This window comes from Ooceraea biroi, chromosome 11 (genome assembly GCF_003672135.1).
Source record: "Ooceraea biroi isolate clonal line C1 chromosome 11, Obir_v5.4, whole genome shotgun sequence".
Taxonomy (NCBI): domain Eukaryota; kingdom Metazoa; phylum Arthropoda; class Insecta; order Hymenoptera; family Formicidae; genus Ooceraea; species Ooceraea biroi.
The window spans coordinates 397,355-423,971 of record NC_039516.1 but is presented as its reverse complement, the minus strand read 5'-3'; the positions used below and the strand labels follow the sequence as shown (position 1 = coordinate 423,971).

Below are 26,617 nucleotides of genomic sequence, written 5' to 3'. Positions count from 1 at the left end.
TTTTTCAAAAAATTTTGAAAAAAATTATAAAAAATAAATAAAATATAAGTTATTCGACCAAACTGGCAATTTTAATGTGAAACACACAACGTTTCGGCCGGGTTTCCAGCCCTCTTCAAGTGTAATACAAATAAGTCGATTTTGTTAGAAAAAGACTTAGAACAACGCACAAAGACTCACAGATCTCTCCACGATACCACGTCAGTACACATTTAACTTCAAAAAATCACATTTACACGATCATTGCTAGCGTTCACAATCCGGCCGAAACATTGTGTGTTTCACATTAAAATTGCCAGTTTGGTCGAATAACTTATATTTTATTCATTTACTTTCCTGGCGGCTTAAACTATTTTGAAATTATAAAAAATAATTTATTAATGTGGTTAAATAGAAGTAGTTTTACCATGAAACTTTTATATAAAACATTTTTCGATATTTCGAATATTTTCCAAGATATATCGAGAAAAAGAAACAAGCCGTCTTACGTTTGAAGAGTGGTTTCACCCCTTAAAACCGTTTTTGGGCCGCAACGGATAATTTCTAAATTCATCTATTAACTCGCCTTACATGTGTATAAAGTTTCACCAAAATCAGAATTTTCCACTTCGCGATGTTCTCTTGTCAGTCATCATCAGGATCTTATAACAAACTAGCGAGAGACGTTACTTAAGGGGTTACATACGTTCTCGGCGCCAAAAATTTGACGTACTTTGAGAATTTTTTTCAGGAAGGGAGTAAAATAAATTTAAAAAATAATTCCGTGTTGTTCCTTGATATTTATTTTATATAAAAATATTTTTAAAATTTATTTGTGGTATATATAGGCCCCGTAATTTGCAGCCGCGTAAATCCTTTCATAAAAACCCGGGCTCCATGGGCAGCATCCTAATAACTTCCTATAGAAACACGATATCGTAAAACTTCAACTGGTGTCTTGTAAAATGATGTTGTCGCTAAGGTCCATCGAGCCAAATTTTTGAATTTTTGAAAAATAAGAAAATGAGACCATTTTGAAAAAAATTTCATTTTTCGTCTAAAATTTACACCTTTAAACGTAGTGCAACAATATTAAAAATTAAAATAAAAAAAATGGCTCGATGGACGATAGACAATGTAATTCTGCGTAGATGAGCGCAAATTTTATCCAAAAATGTTGAAAATTGTTCAAGTTATCATGCTGCCCGTGTTGAAAAATGTAGTTTCGGAAAAAACGCGTTTGAAGTTTCAAGAAGGAAGAAATGTACTAATTTTTTAGTTTACACTTAATTTGCCATTTCTGCAGCATACTGTGGACTTTCCTGCGCCTTAATTCGCTTATTTGCAACATTTTTATATAATCTACGAGCAGTGCGAGTCTCTTTTATTATTACTTGTACCGCTCTTTGACTATACAGGGTGTCTGATAATCTCCGTGCAACCGATTAATGGCATATAGTTCAGGCCTAACTGAGTCGAAAAGTCCTTTACCATTTTGCAATTTGCGCAATAGTTAACGAGTTATTAATTGTTAAAAATCTCTGTATTAGTCCGACCTACCGCCGAATGCAAGCGTGCGGCGAGATACGACCGCCTAGCGATCGCAGTGGCAATGGCTAGGCATGCCATTTGTAATAAACAATTCTCGCGCCTAGCAACTTCGATCGCTAGGCGGTCGCATCTCGCCGCGCGCTTGCATTCGGCGGTAGGCCGGACTAATACAGCGATTTTTAACAATTAATAACTCGTTAACTGTTGCGCAAATTGCAAAATGGTAGAGGACTTTTCGACTCAGTTAGGCCTGAACTATATGCCATTAATCGGTTGCACGGAGATTACCAGATACCCTGTAGAAATATGGACTGCCAGTAGCCAACTTCAGGTTGGTATCCAAGATGTGTTGCGCCGCCATCGACCAAGTGAGGCGTTTAGGAACTAAAATGTATGACATATAGCGATTGCTGCGGAAAGTGTTAAGTTTAGATCAACATTGTTAAACTTACAAGAAAATATAATAGAAGTAGTACAATAAACAATGGTGGTGTATTGTTATGTTAAAGGGTGCAAGACAACTAAATACAAAAATAAAATGAACGTAAAATTAGCTGCACAAACCTTAAGCGAAAGTGTGCTGTGGCTTTAGAACAATTGCATAATAATGGTCATTCAGAGTTTTCTGGATGCATTGCCACAGCAAAATGTTGTCGTATAATTAATAATACTTTTGACTGTCTAAATTCCAGAAGTTTATATTCTAATAAATTTAAGAAGCCATTGCCAGAAAGTAATATGAAAGAAGTATTTACATTTTTTGATGAATCTATTGAATATTTGTCGTCAATTAGGGGAGACCAGGGATAAAAGTAACACGGGACAAATGTAACAAACGCGATTACTAAAAAAAAAACATTCATGTACGAATCTATCCACGGTTATACAACGTCTTTTGAACGTCCCTCTCACCTCAGTAGCGCTCGAAGCTCTTTCATGAGAGGTTCTGTGTCTGTTGCATCGATGCCATAAACACACGGTCAAAGTAAGTATTTTGTGTTTTCTTAATTTCTTAATATTGCATTGGAAATTTAGTTTACCCCTTTATTTATTGTATATTATAAATGAGTCGCTATTCCTTTAAATAGTTTGATGCATATTTTGAGGTTAGTTTATTTTATAACATTAAATATTTGATCAATTGTGGCAAAAATCTAAGTCGGGACAAAAATAACAGTCTGTTACTTATGTCCCGAAAACAATAATTGTTATTGGTGTTGATTTCTATTCATTTATATATATATTTCTCTTACAAAAACGTTCTTATTATTATTTTAGAATGCCGAATATATGAAAAAGAAAAACAGATAGGGGCTTAGCACTAACAATAAATTCAGTTATGTTTGCCATAATTGTCTTTCTGACAATGAGTGACTTTTTTCAATTTTGTAACAGATATCGAAGTATTTCATACCTTTTTTATTTTTTGTTATCTTTTTTTGTTTACCTATATGAATATTAATTCCAGAAATTTATGATTTTTCACTTTTTTAGTTCATTTTCTTCAGATATAAATAATTGCATAACCTTAATTTATAAGAATAGTTTATGTTGTGTTATAAAAGAGAAGTTCCTTATGATATTAAACATTTTTGTTTATTATATGTTTATTTTATGATTGAATAATTTTATGTTCGCATAATTTTGTTTTTATAATTTTATGTTTCATTATTTATGTTTAAAATAATTGTCCAGAATTATTTGAAAAAAGTTTATAAGGAATAAAACGTTTCACTACATTGATCATATGTTTGTTTTAATTTTATTTTATCTTGTTAAAATCAACCTTCAGCCCTGTTACAACCAGCCCTAGGGGTAGGGACAATCGTAACAAATCTCGATTTTTATAAAATTCGATTTTTCCACGTAATTGTATAATGTGTATAAGTTTTATCCATACCAAATAATAAGTAAAGAATGCATTAATCTTATGATAGAAAAAGTTTATAAATAAACAAGAAAATCGAAAATATCAACACAAATAAGCAAAATGTTACGTTTGTCCCTGGTCTCCCCTAAATTGAACATTAATGAAAAACCGGTGATACAAACAAAATCAAAAACCGGTTTTCTCGATTTTATTATAGATATGAAGAATTTAAAAGTGATATATTCTGATTACATAACAAAAGGATACATGAAATATATATATTAACTTATAAGTTATCACAAGACCACCTGGAAATGTTTTTTTCATGTATTCCAGCGATGGGGGGATATAACAATAATCCCAATGTAAAACAATTTATGGCTTAAGGTATGAACGCCTTTTACATCACACTGAAGTGCAATCATCATCACAAGGAAATTGTATTTCGTTAGATAATACTTCTATTCTAAATGTTTCGTCAAGACAAAAATCAAATATAAATGCGGAAAAAGAAGATGAAGGAACTCAAGGAGATGAAGATATTTTGACTATTGATGATTTACCACTTTCACAAAATAATGTTGCTAATAACGATGCAATCATATATATAGCAGGATATGTTGAAAGACAGATTTTAGATTCCTTAAAATGTAAAGTTTGTTATAATTTACTTAATAATTGCGAGGAGATGACATCGACATTTATTGCTCGAAAAACTTTTGGATTTTTAAGATACCCTCGAAAAGACACATATATTGTAATAAATGTTGCAGAAAAAGTTTTTAATATGTTTAGAATAAATAATACATTAAATAACTTAAATACATATCAAAGACTGATTGCAAATACTTTCAGAACTATAAATACATCTGTGATATTTCAAAATTTCGATTTTCATATAGAATTTATGGAAACAGTTAATATTATGGAAAACCATAAATTTATGATAATAAAATCAATTCTCAAGTTATTTTTTAAAATTAAATTATATTATTATGGTAAACAGATAACTTTAAAAGAACACAACGTGTTTATTAGACATGATTTAACTAAAAATATTCTTTTTAAAGGTCAATAATTATTTTTATATAAGTAATTAATATTACTTACATAGTTCCTTTTATGTTTCCTTATATTTCTTATCTGACATTAGGACATTATATGTTCTTTATATTATGTTCTTATATTTATTCATATTATTTATAGTTATAAATAATATTTAAATGTTATTTATGAATCTTTAATAAGCATATTTCATTTTTATAACAATACTTTATATGCAATAAGTTATGTTTTGCTGATACTTTATGTTGCATTTTATTTTGTTTTAAATACATGACTTTTTATATACGTGTGTGTGTTGCATTATTTTATTACTCCACAATTTTTCCTTACATTTATATTATATACAATTATATTACTTATATTATTTACAATTTTTATTTTTCCTCATTTGGTCTATACACGGAATAACACAAATACTTTGATTATAACAATTGTAAGTTAAATCATATTCAAATTTCCCGGTCTTTGGTCGATGGGGCGGAGCTTATATCGTGAAGATGTTGGATACACTTGTAGCATTGCTAATGAATGGAGAAAGTGGGGGGCTGGTAGTCCATAGTTCTATAGTCAAAGGTACCGCTACGATCCTCGCATTGCGCAAACTATTGGCGTCTTCTTTATCGCAGTAATCGTATAATTGGTGAGCAATTCTACATCCCAACTGCTGTAATATTTGTATGTAAATTTGTGCACCATCATTATAGCAGAAGCAATATTGGTGGCTATTTAGACACTTGAGCGACTTCCGAGTGTGACTTTTGGAGCAATTTTCCAAATTTTTGCATTCACACTCTTATTGTGTCCTCTGTAGCTCCAATATGCGCAGAAAATATGCGCAAAATCTTCAAAAGGTCTCTCACTAATAAAACGAGCGGTAACGAAAATGTATTTGTGAGTTTCTACCTGAACGTTTCACCTGACTTTCTATTGTTTGGCGAAATTTTCGACCGTGCGCGCGCTCATTTTTGCTCATATCTTCGTTAATAATTGCAATATCGCTTTAAATCTTTTTGCTCATAATTCTACACACTCTAAAGATTTGATTTCCGTCGAAAAAGAAAAATCGATTTTTCGAAAGTTGAGAACGTATGTAACCCCTTAACATAAAATCGTAAATAAAAAATATAAGTATTGACGTGTACACGTGTACGAATGTATCCGGATAGAGACAACATTCGTAGGTCTGATCGTCAGACGATTGCGTGGCAGCGAAGGAAGATTACTCGAATTTGCAGGATTAACGCGTGATTGATTTTCAGAAGAAGTCTTTAATTTTGATTTCACGATTCCACAAACTTGGAACCGTTGTAGTGAATACTCAAATAAACGTATCGCTGGTTGCGGTGAAAAATGTTTTCGGAAAAATACGAACAAGTCTTCTTCGTACGAAGGATGAACAAATTCTGACTCGATCACGCTTGTAATTACTCGCTTCTTCTTTTTTTTTACTCTTTTCCTTTGTCAAACATCGGTTCCTTTTTTTGCCGAGTGCATCAAATATTTAAATGAACGACATCTCTTCGTTGATCCGAGGAACCAAGGAAAACTTGCTCAGATTTTCCAATTGATTTCTTATCAATTTACCAATTGATTTCTTAACACACATGGAATCAAAAGAATGTCAGAAAATTCCTGAAAGATTGTAACCGTACCGTTGCTTATTTTAATGAAATAATTTAACGTCACAATCCAATATTTTCTGTCTTTTCTTTTCGTTTACTGTCTTCGTAAATAAAAACATTGTTTTTGACGTACTACAAGAAAAATTTAATCGGTTCAATTAATTCTGCAAATGTTATTTAAAAAACATGATCACATGATCCCAGACAATTAGACAATCGGATAGTTTAGTTATCGCGATTTTATTGCCAAAAATAAACGTATTATGAAGAAGAATGCAAAGAAACGAAAACAAGTATCTCATTGAACTGCTTGAGAACGCACTGTGCTCGATTCGCACTAGCTGACAATTACGCGCGATTACGTGACAACGGTACTTTCGAAATCGATCACGCGATAAATCCACACTTGCGTACCGCGAGACTCCCACTCTTTCTTCTTCTACGAGCGTAAATTCTATTTTCTCGAGATGCCGCGTGCAGTTAGTTCATGCCGTTGGTTCGCTGTTCGCTGTTGTTCATCGTGCAGTGCTAGCAAGGTACTACTCACTCTTCGCGATCGCGCATTGCCGGTTTTACACACCTCTTACTTTCCGTGCAATTGAGAAATCAAAAGGCAAGTGAGCGTCCACCTGTTCGACTTTTGGCAAAATTAATTTATATCATTATTATTCCCGTATATTAATAAGCGGAATTAATTAGACGAATTTTAAAGAGGTAGGGCTGACGATTTTTGAAGATCTTTTAAAAATTCAGCAAGATATTTATTGCATATGAGTACATTATTGCACTCCGTGCACTTTATTCAAGCGAAAGAACAGCTTTCTACGTAAACGTAGGCTGTAGTCCAGTTAAGATTTTAAATTCTTCGGAACACTTTCTATCCTCTTCCTGTCAAATAAAAAGAAGGAAAGAAAGTGCTTCAGAACATCAGCTGGACTACTACGTCCGTCCACGAACGTGTTTCCTCGTGCTCGCGTAATCACTCGCGACGTCGTTTTCCAAGTGACGCAAGAGCGATAACCGCTCACCGCTGTTGTTTTGTCGACCCGTGGTCGCTGGAAATCCTACTCGAAGAACATATCGTAATTGACACGCACGCGCAACCAATTGTCGGCAATCTGCGATTTTTGCAATCTGTAGCACACGTGACAGTGTCTGATAAGTACGATGCAGCTCGACGTAGGTTGCGCGAATTACGCCCGAGGTGATCGCGTTACGAGATTGTGAACATTTTATACCAGTTATCTATTATCGCACAAGCATGTGATTTTGATTTCAATTTTTTTTCTGGACATAGAGCAACTGTGTGTTGCTCCATACAATTGTTGCGCAAAGGAAGATAAAGGAAGCGCGTAAAATTTTTACGGTTTTGCATATTTTTCTTATTTTATTATTTCTTATTTTGTTATCACATGTATGCTTCAGATGGCAGATGCAGACAAGATAATGAACATATGGAGGACCGCGGATGCTGTGACATTTGATGTGGACTCTACTGTCATAACGGAGGAGGGCATCGACGAGCTTGCAAAGTTTTGTGGAAGTGGAGAACAGATCGCTAAATTGTACACATGTTTCTACATTTTATCTGAATTACTGTTTTTTTTAAGCAGTCTGGATTGCAAAGACAAACGTTTGATTAATTACAATGATCTTTCAGGACCCAGCTGGCCATGCAAGGTGATATGATCACGTTTCAAGACTCCTTGTCCACAAGATTGGCTATCATAAATCCAAGTCTGAGTCAAGTGAAAGAATTCTTGAACACGCACCGTCCAAAACTTACTAATGGTATCAAGTAAGACATTCACTTCTCAAAATGCAAAAGCAAATAAACACAAATCCATATACAGTAGACTCTCTCTCATCCATCCCTTTAATTGGCCATATTTTCAAGATTTTTTCCGCGAATCAATTGTTGAAATATATTATGAAATATATTTCAGAGAATTAGTATCGACTTTGCAAGCTCATGGAAAGGAAGTATTTCTTGTCTCCGGTGGGTTTCACTGTCTCATCGCACCGGTCGCCGCACAACTCGATATTCCGCCTGAGAACGTTTACGCCAACAGACTGAAATTTTATTTCACAGGTAATTACGTACGTTAATAAATCTGGAATATCTTTTTTTTTTTCCTTTTTCTGTAGCATGAAATATATATGTACGTTCGCATGTGTGTATTCTTATTATATCTTATTTTATGTGAAAGGGGAATATGCTGGATTTGACGAAACTCAGCCGACCTGCAAGAGTGGTGGCAAAGGGAAGGTAATAAAGCATCTTAAAAGTGAAAGACGATTCAAAACTATTGTACATGTGGGTGATGGTTCGACGGATCTAGAAGCCTCACCGCCAGCAGATGCGTTTATAGGTATGCACAGTATTTAAGAACTTTTCGCAAACTCATTGAAATCGTGACCAAGAGTAAAACAGAGCACAAGATTAGGTCCTTGATGTAGTGCAAAAAGATTTTTCTTTCTGCGCAACAAATGAAAAGATCCATTAAAAGAGTCATTCACTTCGTCGGTAATAAAGACGACTCCAGGATCCCCTTAATACTTAAAATGTATTGAGTATTATATTTCACACACACGAAACGAACTTATGTTTGCAGGATTCGGAGGCAACGTGACCAGAGAAACCGTAAAGTCACAGGCAAAATTGTTCATCACGAATTTTGATGATCTTAGAAAAAGTTTATAAATGTATGAAATAGCAAATATAAATTGTTATTGTTAAATATAGAGCGTACCGGACTGAAATATCACACAAAATCATCATGTGATTTGTCCATTTTTATCGACGAGTTCTCTTTTCTTTATAGATGACAGGTAACACTTGCTGTGCTGCTGCCTTATTCTGCGAAAAAAATAGCTAGAAATTTATAATTTTGTAATACTATGTGTACAAATTTACGCACTTTAATAGACACGCGCGTTTATCGATACATACTAATGTGTACGTGCAATATGCAGAATATAGAATATATTTTTACGAATTTTCTCTCTTGATTATTTTTCTCTTCATTTTTATTTTTATCTTACATTTATTTTCAGAACAATAAGGGACTCAATTTTTGTAAATGCACTTGTGCCTTAAATTTCTAGCGTGTTAGGTGATGCAAAGATTAATAGAAATTAACTTTAAAACAACTTTAAAAAATTCCCTCGAGTTATGTCCATAAATAGGATTTATTCTGCACAATAAATGGAAACACAATGTACAATCACGTTTTCGATATCGATTTCTAAAATCACATGCCGTTTACATAAACATTTTATAATATATCAGTAATTGTTACTGATACAATTGCTGTGTGTAATTCTACATCTGTTTGTAACCCTGTACATAATTATAATACATTGCAAAATTTGTATGTAAAATGATTCATCTATCCTTGAATCCATAAAAACGTAAATGAGCGAGAAGTGAGTCACGATGCTGTCGCAAGTAGAATAGGAAGGACTTGTCGGGCGACAAGAATTAAAGCTTTTCAATAATACTTCGACGAATCAATTGCCGATTACTTTCCACACGGAGATGGCTCAACGTCTCCTGCGACGATATGCACACGATCCATTCCTTTCTACTTATGTTTACTTACTTGGACAGTAATTTGGTTTCTCGAAAAACTGTTTACACTTCATACAATTGGAGTGATCAATAAATTGAATTTTCAATTGTCTACGAAAGCGCCAAGACTCAGATGCAAGCAATCGACAACAAATAAGAATGGAATGAAATGTGTCCGCTTCATAATGATTTCTGTAAATTCAGATTTTCTTTATCAGAACAAAACAATTTTATAAACAGTTATCGTCACCGATGTGCATAATTTTTTGTTTTGCAATTTGTTTACCTTTGAGAAGTTGTGCAAATATATGAGCTTCGATGTCACTCTCTCTATCGTGACACAACAATTGATAATTTATGTAACAGTATTTAACGATATTTTCTCTTGTTTTTTTTGCGATATCCACTCTTGTATTTTTTGTTGAAGTTCAACATTTGGTTTGATCATGTCCATAGTAAGTGGAGATCGATTGAAAGGATCAGTTTGATCGCTCAGTAAATGTCTGAAATAAATTTAGCAAGATATGCAAATTAGATCGTGATACATGTAATGTAAAAATTTTACGTATAGCTTGAATTGGTGGCAAGAATATACCTTGCTATAGTTTGACGATCGATAGTTATTCTCGACGATGGTAAAATTACAGGATCCGTCATTACGGTCGACATAATCGGGTCCAGAAATTCGTCCGGAGCGCCTGCCAGAATTTCATCTTCCTCTCGTTTCTGATTCGCGGCTTTCTCCACGCTCTTTGCAAATTGATTCAAATCTCCCAATATACCCACACCACCGATGCGAACTAGAATATATATATGTTTTTGCAATTTTCCACTAGTAAATTGTGCTAAGAAAAATACACAAACACTTACCAAGCACATTTTCAGCAAGTTTAAAGAGTTCTGTACTATAAGAACGTCCGTCTTGTGACACGGCTAGAATAAAGCTTTCACTTTTACTCAAATTGATGTAGATCTCGCATATATTCAGCACCAAGTTCGCAGGATTGAACGCGTATTCTTTCTGATCGTTTACCTGAAGTTTACACAAATGCGGAATTACAAATATTATTTCTAACTCGTGACGTTTACAAATTTCGAAAATACTTACCTTTAGATTCTTTTTATTCGGTCCTACCAATTGTAATAGTAAATAATTAAGCATAGAAGTGATACGATCCACCATGGTCGGATGACAAAAGATCGACTTTATCTCAGTGGTCAACATTTTTATCGTTTGTATAGTTTTTCTACCCAGAATATTGTCAAAACGAGCGATCATACCAATGTGCTGGAGATAGCCTGCCTGCTGCTCGCGTTCATTCGGCGGCAGTTTGTTCCACTCTCCGTTTTCTCTTACGATACAAAACATTATTACATAGTGTTGGATAGATTTAAAAATAAAAAAGAAGGAATAAAAAATAATTTTACATATAATGAAAATCATATATTGGGTTAACTGGAAAGTACATGCCGACTTCCTCGACAAAATTCAAAATTCTGCATTAAAAATTAATATCAAGTTTAGCGTTACCGGAAAGTCTGCGTAGATTTTTTTACAGGATTCAGACGCAGGACAAATTTATATTAATGCAGAATTTTGCTAAGGAGGTCGACATGGACAATCTAATAATTATATATGTTCTGCAAGTACCTAGCTTGTAATATTTGTTTTAATTGCGCCATATTCGATAGAGCTTCGTCCAAGAGAAACACAGCATCATTCATTAGTAAATTGATGAAACGTAAAAACAACGGTGGTTGAACTGCTTCCATGTTGTCCTCCGCTTCTTGAGCTAAAGCACTATCGCATTACATTTATTATTTATACGAGATGCGTTTCATTCGTACTGTGACTATAAACTTTAAGCGGAAAACAAAAACGGATTTGACTAAACATATCTTACATAAACTTGTTACGATGTTCAGCAAGCTTCCATAGATAATCCATGACAATGTACATCGGACGACGATAGTTGAACTTTTGCTCGAACTGTACACTCTGTCCCGTCATTTCGATGCTTACAAATACATGCAGTAAGTTGACAATTACCTATAAACAAAATAACATATGGAAACCACATCGTTATTCTTTTATGTTAAGATTGATAAAACTTTTAATATTTCATTATAGCTTCATTAAATTATGATAATAATTATGAATATAATTATTAATAGAAATAAGAAATTATATAAAATTTATATATATATTATTATACAGAAATATGTAATATTATATATATTTTAATTTAATTTAATTATTTAGTTATTTAATTATATTTTAATTTCTACATATTATTTATATATAAACATATATATAATTTCACTGAAATAACGCTACCAACTTTTGTAATTCATATGATTTTTTTACTTTTAATATGCAGTGAGGGCTCGAGTACTCTAATGAATCTTACATAGAATTCTACTCACATGCTGCCTATGTGGATGAGTGAGAAATAATTGTTCCCTATGGAATATTCCCAAGCTAGGTGCAGCTGGAGTATCGTTCTCATCCGTAATCGGCAGGAGAGCCTCCAGGCTCTCAGCTAAACGTGCGCGCAAATGCGGATTGTACAGACGATGCTGTGACTCCATGAGAACTATAATCTAAAGGAATCAATATACACAATTTTAACAGTCGCAATTAAAGCAATTGTGCGGCTCGCTTTGAATTCTCCAGATACCTCTGTTAAGATTGGATTTAAAAAACTCGGACCTTGCTCCTCAAACGTGTTCGGACTCAAGCGACGTAAGAAACACAAAAATCCGATTGTATTTTCGACTACGAACTCGGGAATGCACCTGTGCAAATTAAAGAAATTCAATTGAATTAAATTAAAAAATTGTGCGTCAACCTTCGAATTGTTCGTTGTAATCGTGGTATACACTTGACACACCTCAATGTAATTGGAACAGCTTTTGGTAATGGGAATGTAACAGGTGTGTATGGTTCTGGTATGAAATTTCGTTTGGCCTCTTCTTCATTTACAACATGCAAATTCACTTGTACCAACCAGAACGCTGTCATCGCATGAAATCTTGCCAAGCGTTCCAACATCTCTGGTATTAGAAGACTCGTTTTAAGAGACAAGTATCTACGGCAAAATATATACATATAGTCGCAAAACAAGACACGTAAGAAGCATAACAAATTACAATTTCATCATACTTTATCATCTCAGTTTCCATTTGCTGCGATATGAGTTCTAGCACCTCTGAACTTCCACCCGTTCGAGCATCGTTGTAAGCCCTCTGTATCCTGACCAAATCTTGATTCGTTCTGCGTGATGGAGAATGACAAAATATTTTTGACAATAAGTTTAAGTTGCTTAACAGTAGTAAAATAATTTTACATTGTATCATACCTCAAGAGCTTGTCGAGTACAACTCTGTAGCCAAGGTCTAACGCACGATGCGTGAGGAAGAAGCATTCGGTTATGAATCCAAATATCTCCGCGACCGGTCGACTTTCGCCCTCTGGTACTGGTACCAAACACGTCTCTGTACTCAATCCTTTCATGTGTATACCACGTTGTAGACTCTCGGCTTCGTCGTTTGCCTAAAAATAGAATTTATGCAGTAAATAAATAGGTTCCAATGAATAAACGATATTGTGATACAATTTCTTCGAAATTATCAGAGAACTCACCTCGGCACTGCAATATGTAGGATCTATTTTTGGTACTTTAGCGTCACTTAATTTAATGCAGAACGGTTGACAAAGACGTAACAATACATTGCTGACATTCAGCATGAAACCATCTGACACGCACAACACTCCCAGCAATCCCATTTCCATGTGAGAGTTCCAAAGTTTCCCTCTGTTTGCATTCACGTGAAGGCAATTACCCAGCCATCGTAGGGTCAAATGACGAATTTCCATTGAACATTTCAATAAGGAATGAAAAACTTTGTCTAAAGCTTCGCTCAAGCTATTCATGGCTAACCATATAGTACTCTCCATGACTGCATTTGACTGTAAAGTTCCAATTAAAGACAAATTACAGTTATAATGACTTAAACGGTTACATAACTAATAAGAAAAAGACTTCATACTTGCTGCAGAGGTTTATCGAAGAGATCATATGGGTCTTTAGCTGTTTTTGGTAGACAGCTTATGTTGAACAACGCACCTAGCAATGTGTCCGCATATGCGCAACCCTGATCATTTTTCGGTGCACTATGACGAATCAACAACTTTGCCAGTGGCTCGATAGTAGAAAATGCATGGAGTAAAGTAAACCACTGTTGGCGAAAGGTAAAGAGATTGCTCTGGGCTGCGTCTTTATGAACGATATCAAGAACAGGCGCAAATGACTTTGCAACTGCATCCTCTACATTTTCCCCATTCGCCATTATTAATTCTTCCACTATACCAGTAAGAAATGATGATAATTCTAGCTTTGATATACCATCGTCCATAAATAAAGTAACAAACTGATTATGAACCTAGATAAGAGCAACAAATATACAATTACTCTTGTATGCTGATACACCTTATTATTTTACACGATATAAATTTCTATATAGTTGCGTAAGTAGTCCTACCTCTTGATACTGGAACAAATCTGGCTCCTGCAAAGCTGTGCTGGTATTTCTTAATACAATTTGGCAAGCATTTTTTACAGTACTTTGCAAATCACTGTGACTCTGGTAGTGCTTTAAACGGCAGTAACATTCATAAAGGTAAGTTATAACTTGCATTTGAACTATGTGATTATCAACATTACTGGACACATTGTCGCATGTCCACTCGGGTTTCGGATTTGGCAGCATCAAGCGCTCGAAAACAGCATGTTCAATCGAATCCGCGTCGATGAACACGAGGGATCTCTCTGGAGGATTGTTCCTGTCTCGACGCAATGTCAAGCCAAACACACGCGCCATAAGCTGGTCAACCTTGTCGTCCAAACTCCTAGGCTCCGTATTCTTGGATTCCTCCTTAACCGTGTCCGACGAGCGTTCCACATAATTGGTATTGCTGCTTTCATCAACAATCGCATGATGTTGCGTGGAGAATGAGACAGCATCATTATCCGTTGAAAACAGCCCGGCAAATGGGTTGCCTTGGATATTGTCGCACATGATCGTGACTGTCGTTCACAACTTGGGCATCTTAAAAAACTTAACTGGATACAACAGACTGCAAGAAAATTAAAACTTTTTATCAGAGTTCCAGGGTGCCAAGAAATCCATATTCTCCATCAGCTATCGGCCATCGGCCATATGCCAATATGTTTGATCATTGTTTCATTGATACAAGATTGTACTCGGTATAATGTCACGCGAAGTCAGCGCTACATGTAGAATGATAATGCACTTTTCGCGATTAGTGATGAGCGATAAGCGACATCCAATGAGAGCTCTGCTAGAGATAGAAACGTTTGGAAAAGCGGAGCTCTCATTGGATCGCCCATCGCGTCCAGTGTGCAGTGACCATAGATCTTGGGGAAAAATTCTCTATCATTTCAAATTTACTAGCAAATTTACTAGAATATATTGATTTTTATTTTGGCCGCATTATTTCTGAGAGGGCGCTATCGGACTGCAGTCATGCCACTTCTCGTACGATTATTAATCTTTAATACTTGTAGTTAGTGGGCATCGAATTTCACGAATGCATCGAAAAGTTTGAAATACGAAGTTCACCGAAGCTCTTTCAACAATTGCAACCTGCGGACAGTCGGACACGTGTTAATGAAAATTCTGTTGAAGGAAAAATTCACATTTATGTCTTTGATAGTTCATCCTACGTTCATTCGTTCATTTAGGTAACATGTTTTGTTATAATTTGTTATGTCAAGTAATAATTGAACTTCATGTTTATTTGTACTTTGAGGTGTATAATCTAACTTGTTTGTTTAAACTTTTAACATGAAAAATATTTGTTGAAATAAAAGTATCAAAGAGAATATAATAATAAGAATATATAAAAAAAGGAGTAAATAAAATTAAAATTTCAAAGAGTATATAAAATTTAGCAATTATTATTTTGAGTATATAAACTACAAATGAACCATTGTTGTGAAACAAGGATAACCAAATACCGATTAAAACTACCAGACTTGATGAATACTATGACATGACTTCATGATTATTGGATTACACAAGGATTAGTAATGGAAGAATATAAAGAAACAAAGAAGAAGTCAAGAAAACCTGATATAAAACCAGCGACAAAAATGCCAAAGAAAAGTGTTATTAATATTAAAAAACCAGTGAAAAAGCAGCGCCAAGAAGAAGACTTCTGTGCGCCCAACAAAAAAATAAAGATTGAAGAATCAGTATCAGCTGACAATGCGAATATAGAACTGTTGGAGTTGAGTCAAAAGGATTTCAACAAGACCAAAGTGAAACAAGATATAAAAAATGAGGAAAGAGTTTTGGCAAGCTCCAGCTTCGCCGAGTGTTCAGAGTGGACCACCGTCGATTACATGCAGGAGGTCAACAATGTAGAAAAAAATATTGCTGAGAATTTAGTGAAACTCTTTGACGAAGATCATACTATACCTTTCATCGCGAGATACAGGAGAGGCGTAACAGGGTCCATGACGCCAGATCAACTGAGAATACTCAAGGACAGCTACGAGCAAGTGAAGGTCATCAAGCATCGCGCTGCGACGATCATCAAGGCTATTGACAAGTTGGGAAAATGGTCACTGGAAGTTCATTCCGCCATAACGTCCGCCAAGTCTCTCGGTGACCTTGAGGACATTTATTCCCTGTACAAACCGGCCTCAAAACGACTCGCAGATAAAGCAATGGAGCTGGGTCTGGGACCCGTCAGCCACGCCGTTTTGCACGGTCGAGAGATACCGCCGCTGGCGTCCTTGATAGACGAAGGGAAGAAGGGTTTGCGGAACAAGGATGAGGTGATGAGCAACGTTGTGTGCCTGACGGCGCATATCATCAGCAAGGACAAGAGGGTTTTCGACAGAGCATTTTCCCTACGGAAGACAACCGTCATAGAAATACACACAACCCTGTGCAAAACAAGTGATGCAAAAAGCGCAGCGTGCTCTGCCTCTGAGCAAAAGTACGAACAGTATTTCGACTTCAAGATGAGGGAAAGGAACATCAAGCCGCACCAGATACTGGCCATTAACCGAGCCGAGTCGCAGAAGGTCATCAAAGTGAAAATCGTCATTCCGGACGCCCTTGAACAACAGTGGAAAAAGTATTGCCTGTCGCTGTACACGCATCAAAGGCAGAGAATTGCAAAGGCAATGATAGATTTGCTTAACGAGAGCATCGATTACGCCTACAAGAAGATGATGAAGCCCTTGATAAAACGCCGCCTGAGAAGCGAACTAAAGGAGAGGGCGGAAACGGCGTCTATCAACGTCTTCGCGACCAACGTCAAACAGCTGCTGCTCACTCCTCCCGTTCGGGGTAAAGTCATTCTCGGTATAGACCCGGGCTTTCGTCATGGATGCAAGCTTGCCGTCGTATCTGAGCACGGTGATGTCCTCGAGACTGCCGTTATATATCCTCATAATCAGTCTGGGAATTTCGAACACTCGGCCAACGCATTGGCGAAGCTGGTGAAGAAGCACAGGTGCTCGCTGCTGGCCCTGGGAAACGGCACGGCGTGCAGGGAGACGGAACAGTTCCTGACACGGATAAGAGAGTCGAATGCATTCGACTTCAAGGTGACGTACACCATCGTCAACGAGTCTGGAGCCTCGGTCTACAGTTGCAGTCCTGAAGCAAAATCCGAGTTCCTTGACCTCGATCCAAATTTGGTGTCGGCTGTCTCAATAGCGAGGCGCTTGCAGGATCCACTGGCCGAATTGGTCAAGGTGGAACCGAAGCATCTGGGAGTCGGAATGTATCAGCATGACCTTCCTGAGAAACAACTGCTGAATACGTTAGACGAAGTTAGTACAAATTTAATTGCTGTTTAATGGTAATGTTTAATGAAATGAAGATACCAAGATGTCCAGTGGAGTTTAAATATTATATGATGAATTGTAGAATTAATTTTAGAATTATATAATAAATATTTAATATGATAAATAAATAAATATAATTAATATATAATTTGTTACAGGTTGTCACAGAGGCTGTGAGTTTTGTGGGAGTGGATATCAACACAGCCTCTCAGTGTCTCCTGCGGAGAATAGCCGGTCTTACGAATTCCAGGGCTGCGAGTATCATAAATTGGCGAACCAACCATGGACCGTTTAAGAACAGAAAACAATTGTTGAAAGTCAAGGGTATCGGTAGCAAAACCTTCGAGCAATGCGCCGGATTTATAAGAATCTTACCGGAAACGGCTGCAGGCAACGAGAAAAAAACGGAAAAAAATGTGGAAACAAAATCGAAGAAAGCAAGACTCAAGGACGACGACCTCAATCCCTTAGACCAGACGTGGATCCATCCGGAATCGTACGCGATAGCGACCGAGTTCATAAAATACTGCCAGTGCAAGCTGGATGACCTGGGCACTCCGGAATTTATTGAGCGGATAAAGTTTTGCGCGCAGAAGGAACGTGCGGAGCTTGTCGTGCGGATGGACACCACCGAGAGCACCATGGAGGTCATAGTTGAAGCTTTGACCATGAAGAGAGGCGAGGACATACGATTGAAGTTGAACAGTCCGCTGTTCCGCGACAGCATGCGGAGCCTCAACGACCTGAGCATCGGCGTCGTCTTGAGCGGCGCTGTGCAAAACGTCACGCATTTCGGTGCGTTCGTGGATATAGGCGTCGGTACGAACGGACTGATCCACAATTCGAAAATGAAAAATCAAGCTCTGTGTGTAGGCCAGCGCGTAGAAGTGAAGGTAATTGACATCGAATCAAGTCGCAAACGAATAGGTCTCGAGCTAGAAAAAACGTTATAGATAATCGGACACTCGCATTGTGGGTGAAAAAAATATTGATAGATTTTTGTTTAATTTATTATTAATTTTTGCTGCTGATTATCACAGTCTACTATTTTTTTAAATTGATTTTTCTGTAGATTTTTCTTATTAAAATTTTACGTATTACCTGAAAACAATGATGAGGATGCTCCCAAAACATTGAATCAACCCTCAGTTTTTATTTCTATTGGCGTTAAACCTGTTAAAACGAAATATTTTATCACTGCGCGATATTCAACTTTATCCATTAAAAAAAACTATTAAACTTTTATTAAAATTGAAAAAAAAAGTTGTTTACTTTACACGACCGAACCAAAGAAACCAATAAACGCATCGGTCTGAAATTCTACTTTTTTGTGGCATTGAGACTTAATTTTTATAGAGAACATGTGCAACATTCTTTACGGATACTTAGCATTTTTACTAAGGTGTATATATCCTACTTGGAGTTTAGTAGTTTTAACAGTTTCATGCCAAAATAAGTGTCAATCAAATTATGTTCAGATTAAACTAAGCTAAGAAATGTATTTAGATTATTTTGTGGCACCAGACAAAAGACAATAAAAAAATTATCAATTATGTACATAGTATACAATTTGTGACTTTATTTTTTCTTACAACAAATCTCTGCCGTGCTGAATTTTCTCTCCATATGCAGTCATCAGCAAGCATTTCTTCGTCTAAAGGGAGGATAACATTGTGGATCAAAATCAATTACTTGCAGCTTTCCACATGTAATCATTTGTATTGTTTCGTTAATAAAATTAGATTTCCCCAATAATATAATAAATAATAAACTTCATTGTCAGTCCTACAAATGTAACTATAAATCATCTAAAGGAAATTGTTATTGCTAGAAAAGGGAATATTCAAAACTCTTATCACATAATAGGCACTAAAATGTCATTATTTATTATTAAAATGCTTAAAAAGTATTATATATAATAAAACACAGAAATAAGCTCTCAAAATTATCTAAAATTTCCTATTTACAAATATACAATGTCCACTATCAATTACACTTTAGGTAATATATACCTAATTATTTATTTATTAATTACCTAAGTATTTATGCAACATAAATTTCGTACCTTTTCTTTTTCGCCATTGAGAAATAATATATTTTCCTATCCTTTTTTTGTACGTAAGTATTCCTTGTACATGTATAAATCTTCGTAAAGAGCTCGATTTTGCAATTGTGATCTCAAAAATTTATTAAAAATAAAAGTATAGGATTTCATACAACCACACTTTTAAAGTGTAAGTGTGGTTGTATGAAATCCTATACTTTTATTTTTAATAAATTTTTTATTATCAAAGAAAAAACCTTTTTAGACCTTTTTTTAAAAAAAAATCGCTGTTTACGAAGGTTGATTCTCTTGAACACGAATATCACAATTATTATAGACAGACATCTATGTAATATAGATGTCTATTATATAGATGTCTTTATTTTTTTATTATATAGATGTTTTTTATTATGTTTTTATCATATAGATGTCTTTATTTTTTATTATAATTATAATCCGCTGATCTTCATATTGAGACCAAAAAACGAAAAGTATGATTCCATAATTCAGTTTTATTCCGCTAAAGGTTCTATTGTCACTCCTGTCGACTCTCACAGCAAAATAGAGAAATACCAGAATTACTATTTGATATTTAAATATATAGGTAAATTTAAATAGGCAGATTTATTTCTGAATGTGCTGTTTTAGATCAATCAGCAAATCATTTTGAAATAATTTAGGAAAGTTTTTCTGCACGCGGTGTATTCACTCAACTTGGCACATTTTCGGATTACTACTTATTCCAATCGATGCAGTACTTTTTCACCGAATAATACTTTCGAGACGTAGTTGAGATACGAACACATTGTTTTTCGCAAAAGTATTTGAAATTTACCCGAGATATGGCAGAAAATCATAAAAAAGGGTAAGTATTTTGAACTGAACTAATTGCATATATTATGTATTTAAAAAGTAAAGGGAAAACATGCGAAAAATGATTAAAACTTTTGTATACCTAATATTAAATATTTATTAAATATTTCATCTATATTATATTATTTATATTATGTTATCATTACCAATCCTTTAATTTTTAGTTTAATCTTTAATCTTCTCATTCTTTAGTTATATTGTTCTTACATGCAAAGCGTTTCTTCAGTCGTTCAACTATATATGTGGTTTATGTATTTAATCAAAATAACATTACAAAATAACATACAAATGCTGCTGCATGTAATTTTTTTCTGTACTGTTGTCCTATAAATAATGAACATATTGAACTTTTTCCAAAATATTTATTTTACACAAATCTTTCTCTCACTAATTTGCGCAAAGATAACAACTAATATTACTTGTTTTCAGAAGAATGCTATGCACATAATGATAAGAGATAAAGTTATAAAATCCAATAAATATTAATAGTCGTATAATACTAATAAACACTAAGTAAGTCGAAAGAGTTATTAATATAAAAATATTATTTAATATAAAAAAGGATTTAGAATTAAAAACTTAAAGAAAGATTTTACTGGTTAACTTCAGTTTCAAATACAATGATACATTGTCTTTCGTTGCTACATATAAAATAATTACATAAAATAACTACATAATTAAATAAAATAATTTTTAAGGTATCAATATTTTTTGTCTCTTTATCAATCTTTTTTAAACGGAATGTTACATTTCTATCATTTCCATAAAAAAATATGTTACATTAGACTTAATACATTTTAATCTCACTCTCTCTTCCTCTGTGTGCGCATGTGCGCTTAACATCTTCACTATACAACTTTCAACTGTTCTACTTAAATAATAGAATATAGTTAGTGCGTAATCTTCACGTGTCATGGCTAATTAAAGAAAATCAGTTTTACATCACTTTCTTTACATATTTTTGGTGTTTTTAGCATGATAAGCATCGACCGCAGTGCACAATCTATTCCATAATTCCACAAGACTGTCTCTTGTCAAACCAACTTTACAGAATTCTTTTAATAAAGAATAATTTTCCTCGGAAAATCTTACTCCTAAACCAATAAATATTTCTTACTAAATCTAAAGATATTAAAAATTATTAAAAGATATAAAAATTATCTTTTTACCTATGTCTGTGGACTTGACTGTAAAGAAATGTTCAATGTGCCATGTTAATTCCAAAAATTTCATCGTCCATTGAAATATTAAATAGTTTTTTGCTGTATCTCCAGAAGGATGTACGTATACCAATATACCTCCAGTGTCCTGAGTGTATGGCTCAACGTTTGCATATTTGTTCCCTTCTAAGTTACGTAAAATTTTCGATCGAAGAATGTTATTTTCATTGTAATTGGATAGTGCTGAAAATAAATTATAAGTATTGAAAATAAATATATAGACAAAATTATAGCTAATTATTATAACAATGTATATATATATATATGCATGCATATGTGTATGTGTGTGTGTGTAACTGTTTACCAGACATAAGGAGGGAAAAGTTTTTCATGCTTATAATCTTCTCGAACCAAGGAGATATCTCAATCATGTAACAATCGTCAACGTCTATAAAGTAGCACCTTATGTCGTCGATGCTAAAATCACTAAAATCCTGAAAAATACAAGACCGTTAAAAATAGCTCGTGAGAATTTTCCAGTCTGCAATAAAGTCACGTACTTTAAAAACTATTGTTAATTCAAGATTGAAGGAAATTGTTTTTGTTTTCACTTTTGCGACGTAGACGTAAACATTGTCATGTAGCCATCTCTTATTGACATTTTGAAATGTTATTCCTGTCAGCTGACTGGAAATCTCACACAATTTAGTTTTGTACTTGGTGGACAATGATTCCGATAATTTGTGATCTTCGTCATTAGAAGACGGTGCGCTGCTACGAATACAAAATAATAAAATTGTGTAATTAAAAAGAGTTGAATTATTTAAATAATTACATGTTGAAATTAATCGGCAATTGACGTCCACTTTCTTCTTGATCCTTTAATTTGTTTCTCAATAGAATCACTTTTTTTAAAAGTTCTTCTTTCAGCTTGTGCAATTGAGCTGTCTCTTTCCGCTCCATTATTGTGATTACAACCTCACTGTTGTTTATTCACAATAAAAGGTTAAAATGTAGACTGGGCTTTTCACTTCAGGTTGTAACTGAGTTGGTCAATAGTCTCTTGTGCGGAAAAACATTCTAAAACGATAAAAACTTTGCTTTAATCTCTAACAAGAAGAATAATAAAACGTTAAAAATGCCGGTTTATAAGGTTAAAAAATCTATCGCACCACATGCGCCATATTGCGTCACTCGCGTCGTAGAGATGTTTATCGATTCGATATTATCGATTACTCGGTATTTTTGCAACTTTGAATTTCGATATGAAAATGAATACAAAAAAATATGAAATATAAAATATCTAAAAACACCTTTTTGAAAAAAGAAAATTACATAAAATGTTGGAGCAAACTAGTGAAATCTGTGACGTGATGTATAGGATTTACTCAAGGATAGGTAAAAGAAAACTTTCTCACTTCGAACTTGACTCTTAACTGTACTGTATTCGAAAACAAAGACCGAGGCAGAAAGGGAAGAACCCCGCCGCACGCGCTTTATATAAGTTATATGAAACGGACGTGACGAAATACGCGCGCTTTACGAATAATATATATCCGAAAGTAGAGTATTACCAGAAGCATGATAAATTGCCTCAACATAAAAAATCCCACCTTGTCAATACTCAAAACTAAATATGAAATCAATAATTATTAACTATTTACACAATCAGCGAAAATGATTACAGCTGCTTTCCTTTTAGAAGACACAAATCGACACAGATTACACACTCGAACACAATTTGCCACAGTACAATGGAACGCGGTATACGCAAATTCGAAATGGAAAGCAATGTGTGTCGATTTGTGTCAAAAGTGTCGACTGTGTTCCCTAAAAGGAAAGCAGCCTACATTTAGCTGGGGTACGTCTTTCATTCAATATATTCATCTAATCTTGCCCCATGCCTTCTACTTTATTCTGTCGCTGCAAAACTTCGTCAATGATTTATATATTCATTTTTTAGAGGGCCTCTAAAAATTATCTGGCCCAATTAGATAAAAATCAAGCATTTTATCAAAGTGATGTAATACAGCTAGCTGAGAGATGGCGATAAGTCGTCAAAAAAATGACATATATGAGTCAATAAAATTCTCTCTCTCTCTTACAAAGTTTTGCATTTGAATTTTACTAACAAAATTCCTATGGATTTCTCGATCAATTCACTATTTTGGCATTTTATAGGAAAAGGCACCTAATATTTTTAATATACAGAATGTCTGGACTGTATTAATTATTTAGTCTATCCAAAAATATTAAAAAAGAATACAATAACATATATTATCCTTGTCATATGTTTACGAATTGCTATATATGAGATATGCAATATGCAGTAGAACACTCCGCTTACTACTTCGATGACCTTGCAAGACGCGTTTTAATTTCCATCTTAATCAATTAATATCCTTTTTATTATTGCGAAGATCGCAAAATGGTATAGGACTTTTCGATTCTGCTCAATTTATTTTTGTTTTACCTCTATACGAGCGTTAAGAAGTTATTAATGGACATCCTATACATATATGTAATTTATATATAATTATTTATATAGATATATAAAATCGTGATATAACTGAAAAGGAAATAATTTCTTGTACAAAAATAAATCGAAAATGTGGAATAAAATTTTTTCATGCAAGACATTTCCGAAAAAATGGAATTTGAGTAACATTCATGGAGTATATGTATGCTTGATTAATATAATTCAGGCGAACGCTACATATCATTATTTCCGTTACATTTCCATATATATATATATTGTGCTATCGAATCTACTTTAATAAGAAAAGCGAAAATACAAATCCCCAGTGGCGCAATCGGTTAGCGCACGGTACTTATAAGACAGTCTTTGTGAGCAATGCCGGGGTTGTGAGTTCGAGCCTCACCTGGGGAAATTTTTTTTACACATTATTATTATATCGTAATCTATGCATACACAAATAGATAATGCAAAATAATTAATGACGTTTGTTAAGTAACATTCCATGATTCATGCTAAAAAATGACTATCTTAATAATAATTGGAGCACTATAAAAATATTTTTTTATATAAACATTTAATACAATGGTAACTGTATACGCAATAATATATTTGTTATGTTTATGCCATTTATTCATTGTTATTTAAAAGCAACTGCAAAATTGGATAAGTTGGATTGAAGAAGTTGATTATATTGTAGAAAACATATAATCTTATATACATATGTATATAATCATAATCTTTATATATATATATATATATATATATATATATATATAAAGGGTGTCCCTACACGTTCCGGGCAGACTTTGAGATTTTTAGGAAATTTAATTCTGAACAAGAAATTTCCTACATGGGTCAAAAATGCTTCCTTAAGAAGTTAACGCCCAAAAATCTTTAAAATCATGTTTTTTCAATAAATTTGTGCAAATATCTAGGAAAATATGCTTTTTTAACAAAAATTATCAAAACCAAAGTTGTAGAGAGTTGAATTATTTTTCAAATGAGGCCAAAATATTTTTATTACATTCTTAGGTCTTCAGATAATCAGAATACTGCAATATTATTATTATATACCTTCTTGTAATAACTACTTGGTGATAACTTTATTAATAAATTGCAAAGTATGTACAAAAAACTTTGTCACATAAGAACTCGATCTTAACTTCCAGATGCCACTGTATTTTCTTGAGGTATGCTTTCTTTGGCAACGTTTTCCCTAGCAATTTTGCGGTTTCTCCATGCTTTCAGATACGTTCTCGGATGTACGGGAAAAAATCCAGCGAGTCCTAATAAATTTGCAATAGGTTTGGATATCTGCGCTCCTTGAGCAAGCCAATACTGTATTCTCTCATAATTGAAGGACACTAATCTCTCATTGTACACGTTTGGAATGGGGTCATAGGTACCGAGTTGTTCTATCGGTGGTCTTCTTGGATCTTTTTTTACCTGAGATTAAATAAAGTAATTAATTTATGCGTTTTTTACACTAAATGTACATTCTCCTTTTAACTTTTTTACACTTGTGTTGTTCTTTTTTCATGCTGTTTAAATCGTACGTAAATCATATTTGTTTCATTAAGCAGAAAAAATACAAAGCAAAGATATAAAACTAAAATAATTCGACACTTTTTTCAAATAGAATTATGTAATTAACATACGCTTTGTACTTACGTCCATTAGAACGATGTGATAGAATGGTCTGTTGGTGCAGCCATAACGAGCAAACCGTATTGCTTTGGCGAACGGTGTATTAATACCTGTTCCAGATGACGGATGCAAATTTAATCGAGGCATGTTCCTGATTTGTTCAGAATTAATAACGTTTTTATAATTTCTTGTTTATGTAGTTTCTATAATAAAACTTAGATTACAAAAATATCGCAATGCTGCGTCGTGCAAACAGCAGACTGGGAGCAGACTGAAAGTACAGTGTACACAGTAGCGCAACTCACTTAAGGTTGCGTACCGCGAAATGGAGTGCACATGATCGCAATAAGTTACTATACTAAAGTCTGTTTTTTATTCCTGCAATGCAAAATTGCGAAAACCAAGCGGAAACATAATAGTGATTTGATTAAAGTCGCCGAGTTGTGCATGTGAAGTGTAAACTAATAAGGCCGGTATTCATAGTCGAATCTTATATTTAAGATCGTCTTAAGTGTATCTTCAGATACTCCATAGCCAATGAAATGACCGCCGTATAGTTAGCAGACAAATATGATAAATCTTTTTTTTTATTGCAATTGTTTGGGAATCATTTGGGAAAGTTTAGGAAACCACTTTTAGAGTTTGGGAAATAATAGTTTTTTAATAATTAATGCAAATTAGTTGAGCGTATAGTTATCATTCCAAATAATGTTCTTTTTCGCTTCTTTCAACGCCAAATCATTTGGGAAATACGCCTGTAATGTTTTTAGAGTTTGGGAAATAATAATTGCATCTCAAAATAAAGTTTCATGTCATCAACCAGGGCATCTATCACGTAACTTTTCCCCTAGGATGGAAAAT

At 34.2% G+C, this 26,617-nt stretch overlaps 5 protein-coding genes and 1 non-coding gene across 18 annotated transcripts; 3 read left to right on the top strand and 3 right to left on the bottom strand.

Moving 5' to 3' along the window:
• Positions 1 to 2,497: 2,497 nt before the first annotated feature.
• On the top strand, positions 2,498 to 9,095 carry LOC105281504 (phosphoserine phosphatase). 8 transcript variants are annotated; one of them, XM_011342760.3, is made up of 7 exons: positions 6,526 to 6,623; positions 7,513 to 7,652; positions 7,748 to 7,885; positions 8,034 to 8,179; positions 8,298 to 8,459; positions 8,703 to 8,793; positions 8,913 to 9,095. In XM_011342760.3, exons 1-6 carry the CDS (start codon positions 6,555 to 6,557, stop codon positions 8,789 to 8,791), a joined length of 744 nt encoding a protein of 247 aa, XP_011341062.1. In that variant the 5' UTR covers positions 6,526 to 6,554; the 3' UTR covers positions 8,792 to 8,793; positions 8,913 to 9,095. The 8 variants fall into 8 exon arrangements, with proteins under 8 accessions (XP_011341068.1, XP_011341067.1, XP_011341061.1 ...); XM_011342766.3 differs by lacking the exons at positions 6,526 to 6,623; positions 8,913 to 9,095 and adding an exon at positions 2,498 to 2,515 and having other exon boundaries at positions 8,703 to 8,791; XM_011342765.3 differs by lacking the exons at positions 6,526 to 6,623; positions 8,913 to 9,095 and adding an exon at positions 5,021 to 5,105 and having other exon boundaries at positions 8,703 to 8,791.
• A 167-nt stretch (positions 9,096 to 9,262) lies between these two features.
• Positions 9,263 to 14,907, bottom strand: LOC105281503 (ubiquitin conjugation factor E4 A). 3 transcript variants are annotated; one of them, XR_894323.3, is made up of 15 exons: positions 14,207 to 14,907; positions 13,715 to 14,107; positions 13,308 to 13,634; positions 13,024 to 13,217; positions 12,828 to 12,938; positions 12,556 to 12,753; positions 12,343 to 12,460; positions 12,089 to 12,265; positions 11,566 to 11,711; positions 11,313 to 11,462; positions 10,770 to 11,013; positions 10,532 to 10,694; positions 10,257 to 10,461; positions 9,948 to 10,164; positions 9,263 to 9,853 (listed from the first exon to the last, which is right to left on the bottom strand). XR_894323.3 is itself a non-coding variant. In XM_011342758.3 (14 exons), the coding sequence occupies exons 1-14, from the start codon at positions 14,741 to 14,743 to the stop codon at positions 10,017 to 10,019; spliced, it is 3,111 nt and encodes a 1,036-aa protein (XP_011341060.1). In that variant the 3' UTR covers positions 9,943 to 10,016. The 3 variants fall into 3 exon arrangements, 1 of the variants encoding a protein (XP_011341060.1); XR_894324.3 differs by having other exon boundaries at positions 9,263 to 9,870; positions 14,207 to 14,743; XM_011342758.3 differs by lacking the exon at positions 9,263 to 9,853 and having other exon boundaries at positions 9,943 to 10,164; positions 14,207 to 14,743.
• Positions 14,908 to 15,228: 321 nt separating this feature from the next.
• LOC105281506 (S1 RNA-binding domain-containing protein 1) lies at positions 15,229 to 19,117 on the top strand. 2 transcript variants are annotated; one of them, XM_011342768.3, is made up of 3 exons: positions 15,229 to 15,429; positions 15,693 to 17,538; positions 17,712 to 19,117. In XM_011342768.3, the coding sequence occupies exons 2-3, from the start codon at positions 15,778 to 15,780 to the stop codon at positions 18,504 to 18,506; spliced, it is 2,556 nt and encodes an 851-aa protein (XP_011341070.1). In that variant the 5' UTR covers positions 15,229 to 15,429; positions 15,693 to 15,777; the 3' UTR covers positions 18,507 to 19,117. The 2 variants fall into 2 exon arrangements, with proteins under 2 accessions (XP_011341070.1, XP_011341069.1); XM_011342767.3 differs by having other exon boundaries at positions 15,230 to 17,538.
• Positions 19,118 to 20,812: 1,695 nt separating this feature from the next.
• On the bottom strand, positions 20,813 to 25,304 carry LOC105281508. 3 transcript variants are annotated; one of them, XM_011342773.3, is made up of 6 exons: positions 25,184 to 25,304; positions 22,466 to 22,710; positions 22,191 to 22,404; positions 21,995 to 22,124; positions 21,640 to 21,873; positions 20,813 to 21,564 (listed from the first exon to the last, which is right to left on the bottom strand). In XM_011342773.3, exons 2-6 carry the CDS (start codon positions 22,591 to 22,593, stop codon positions 21,422 to 21,424), a joined length of 849 nt encoding a protein of 282 aa, XP_011341075.1. In that variant the 5' UTR covers positions 22,594 to 22,710; positions 25,184 to 25,304; the 3' UTR covers positions 20,813 to 21,421. The 3 variants fall into 3 exon arrangements, with proteins under 3 accessions (XP_011341075.1, XP_011341074.1, XP_011341076.1); XM_011342772.3 differs by lacking the exon at positions 25,184 to 25,304 and adding an exon at positions 22,803 to 23,016; XM_011342774.3 differs by lacking the exon at positions 25,184 to 25,304 and having other exon boundaries at positions 22,191 to 22,401; positions 22,466 to 22,796.
• Trnai-uau lies at positions 24,429 to 24,520 on the top strand. Its single transcript is given in 2 exon segments — positions 24,429 to 24,466; positions 24,485 to 24,520. It is a non-coding gene; the product is annotated as a tRNA-Ile (tRNA).
• On the bottom strand, positions 25,170 to 26,050 carry LOC105281507 (probable 28S ribosomal protein S16, mitochondrial). The gene is made up of 2 exons (XM_011342770.3): positions 25,781 to 26,050; positions 25,170 to 25,555 (listed from the first exon to the last, which is right to left on the bottom strand). The coding sequence occupies exons 1-2, from the start codon at positions 25,901 to 25,903 to the stop codon at positions 25,268 to 25,270; spliced, it is 411 nt and encodes a 136-aa protein (XP_011341072.1). The 5' UTR covers positions 25,904 to 26,050; the 3' UTR covers positions 25,170 to 25,267.
• Positions 26,051 to 26,617: the final 567 nt, after the last annotated feature.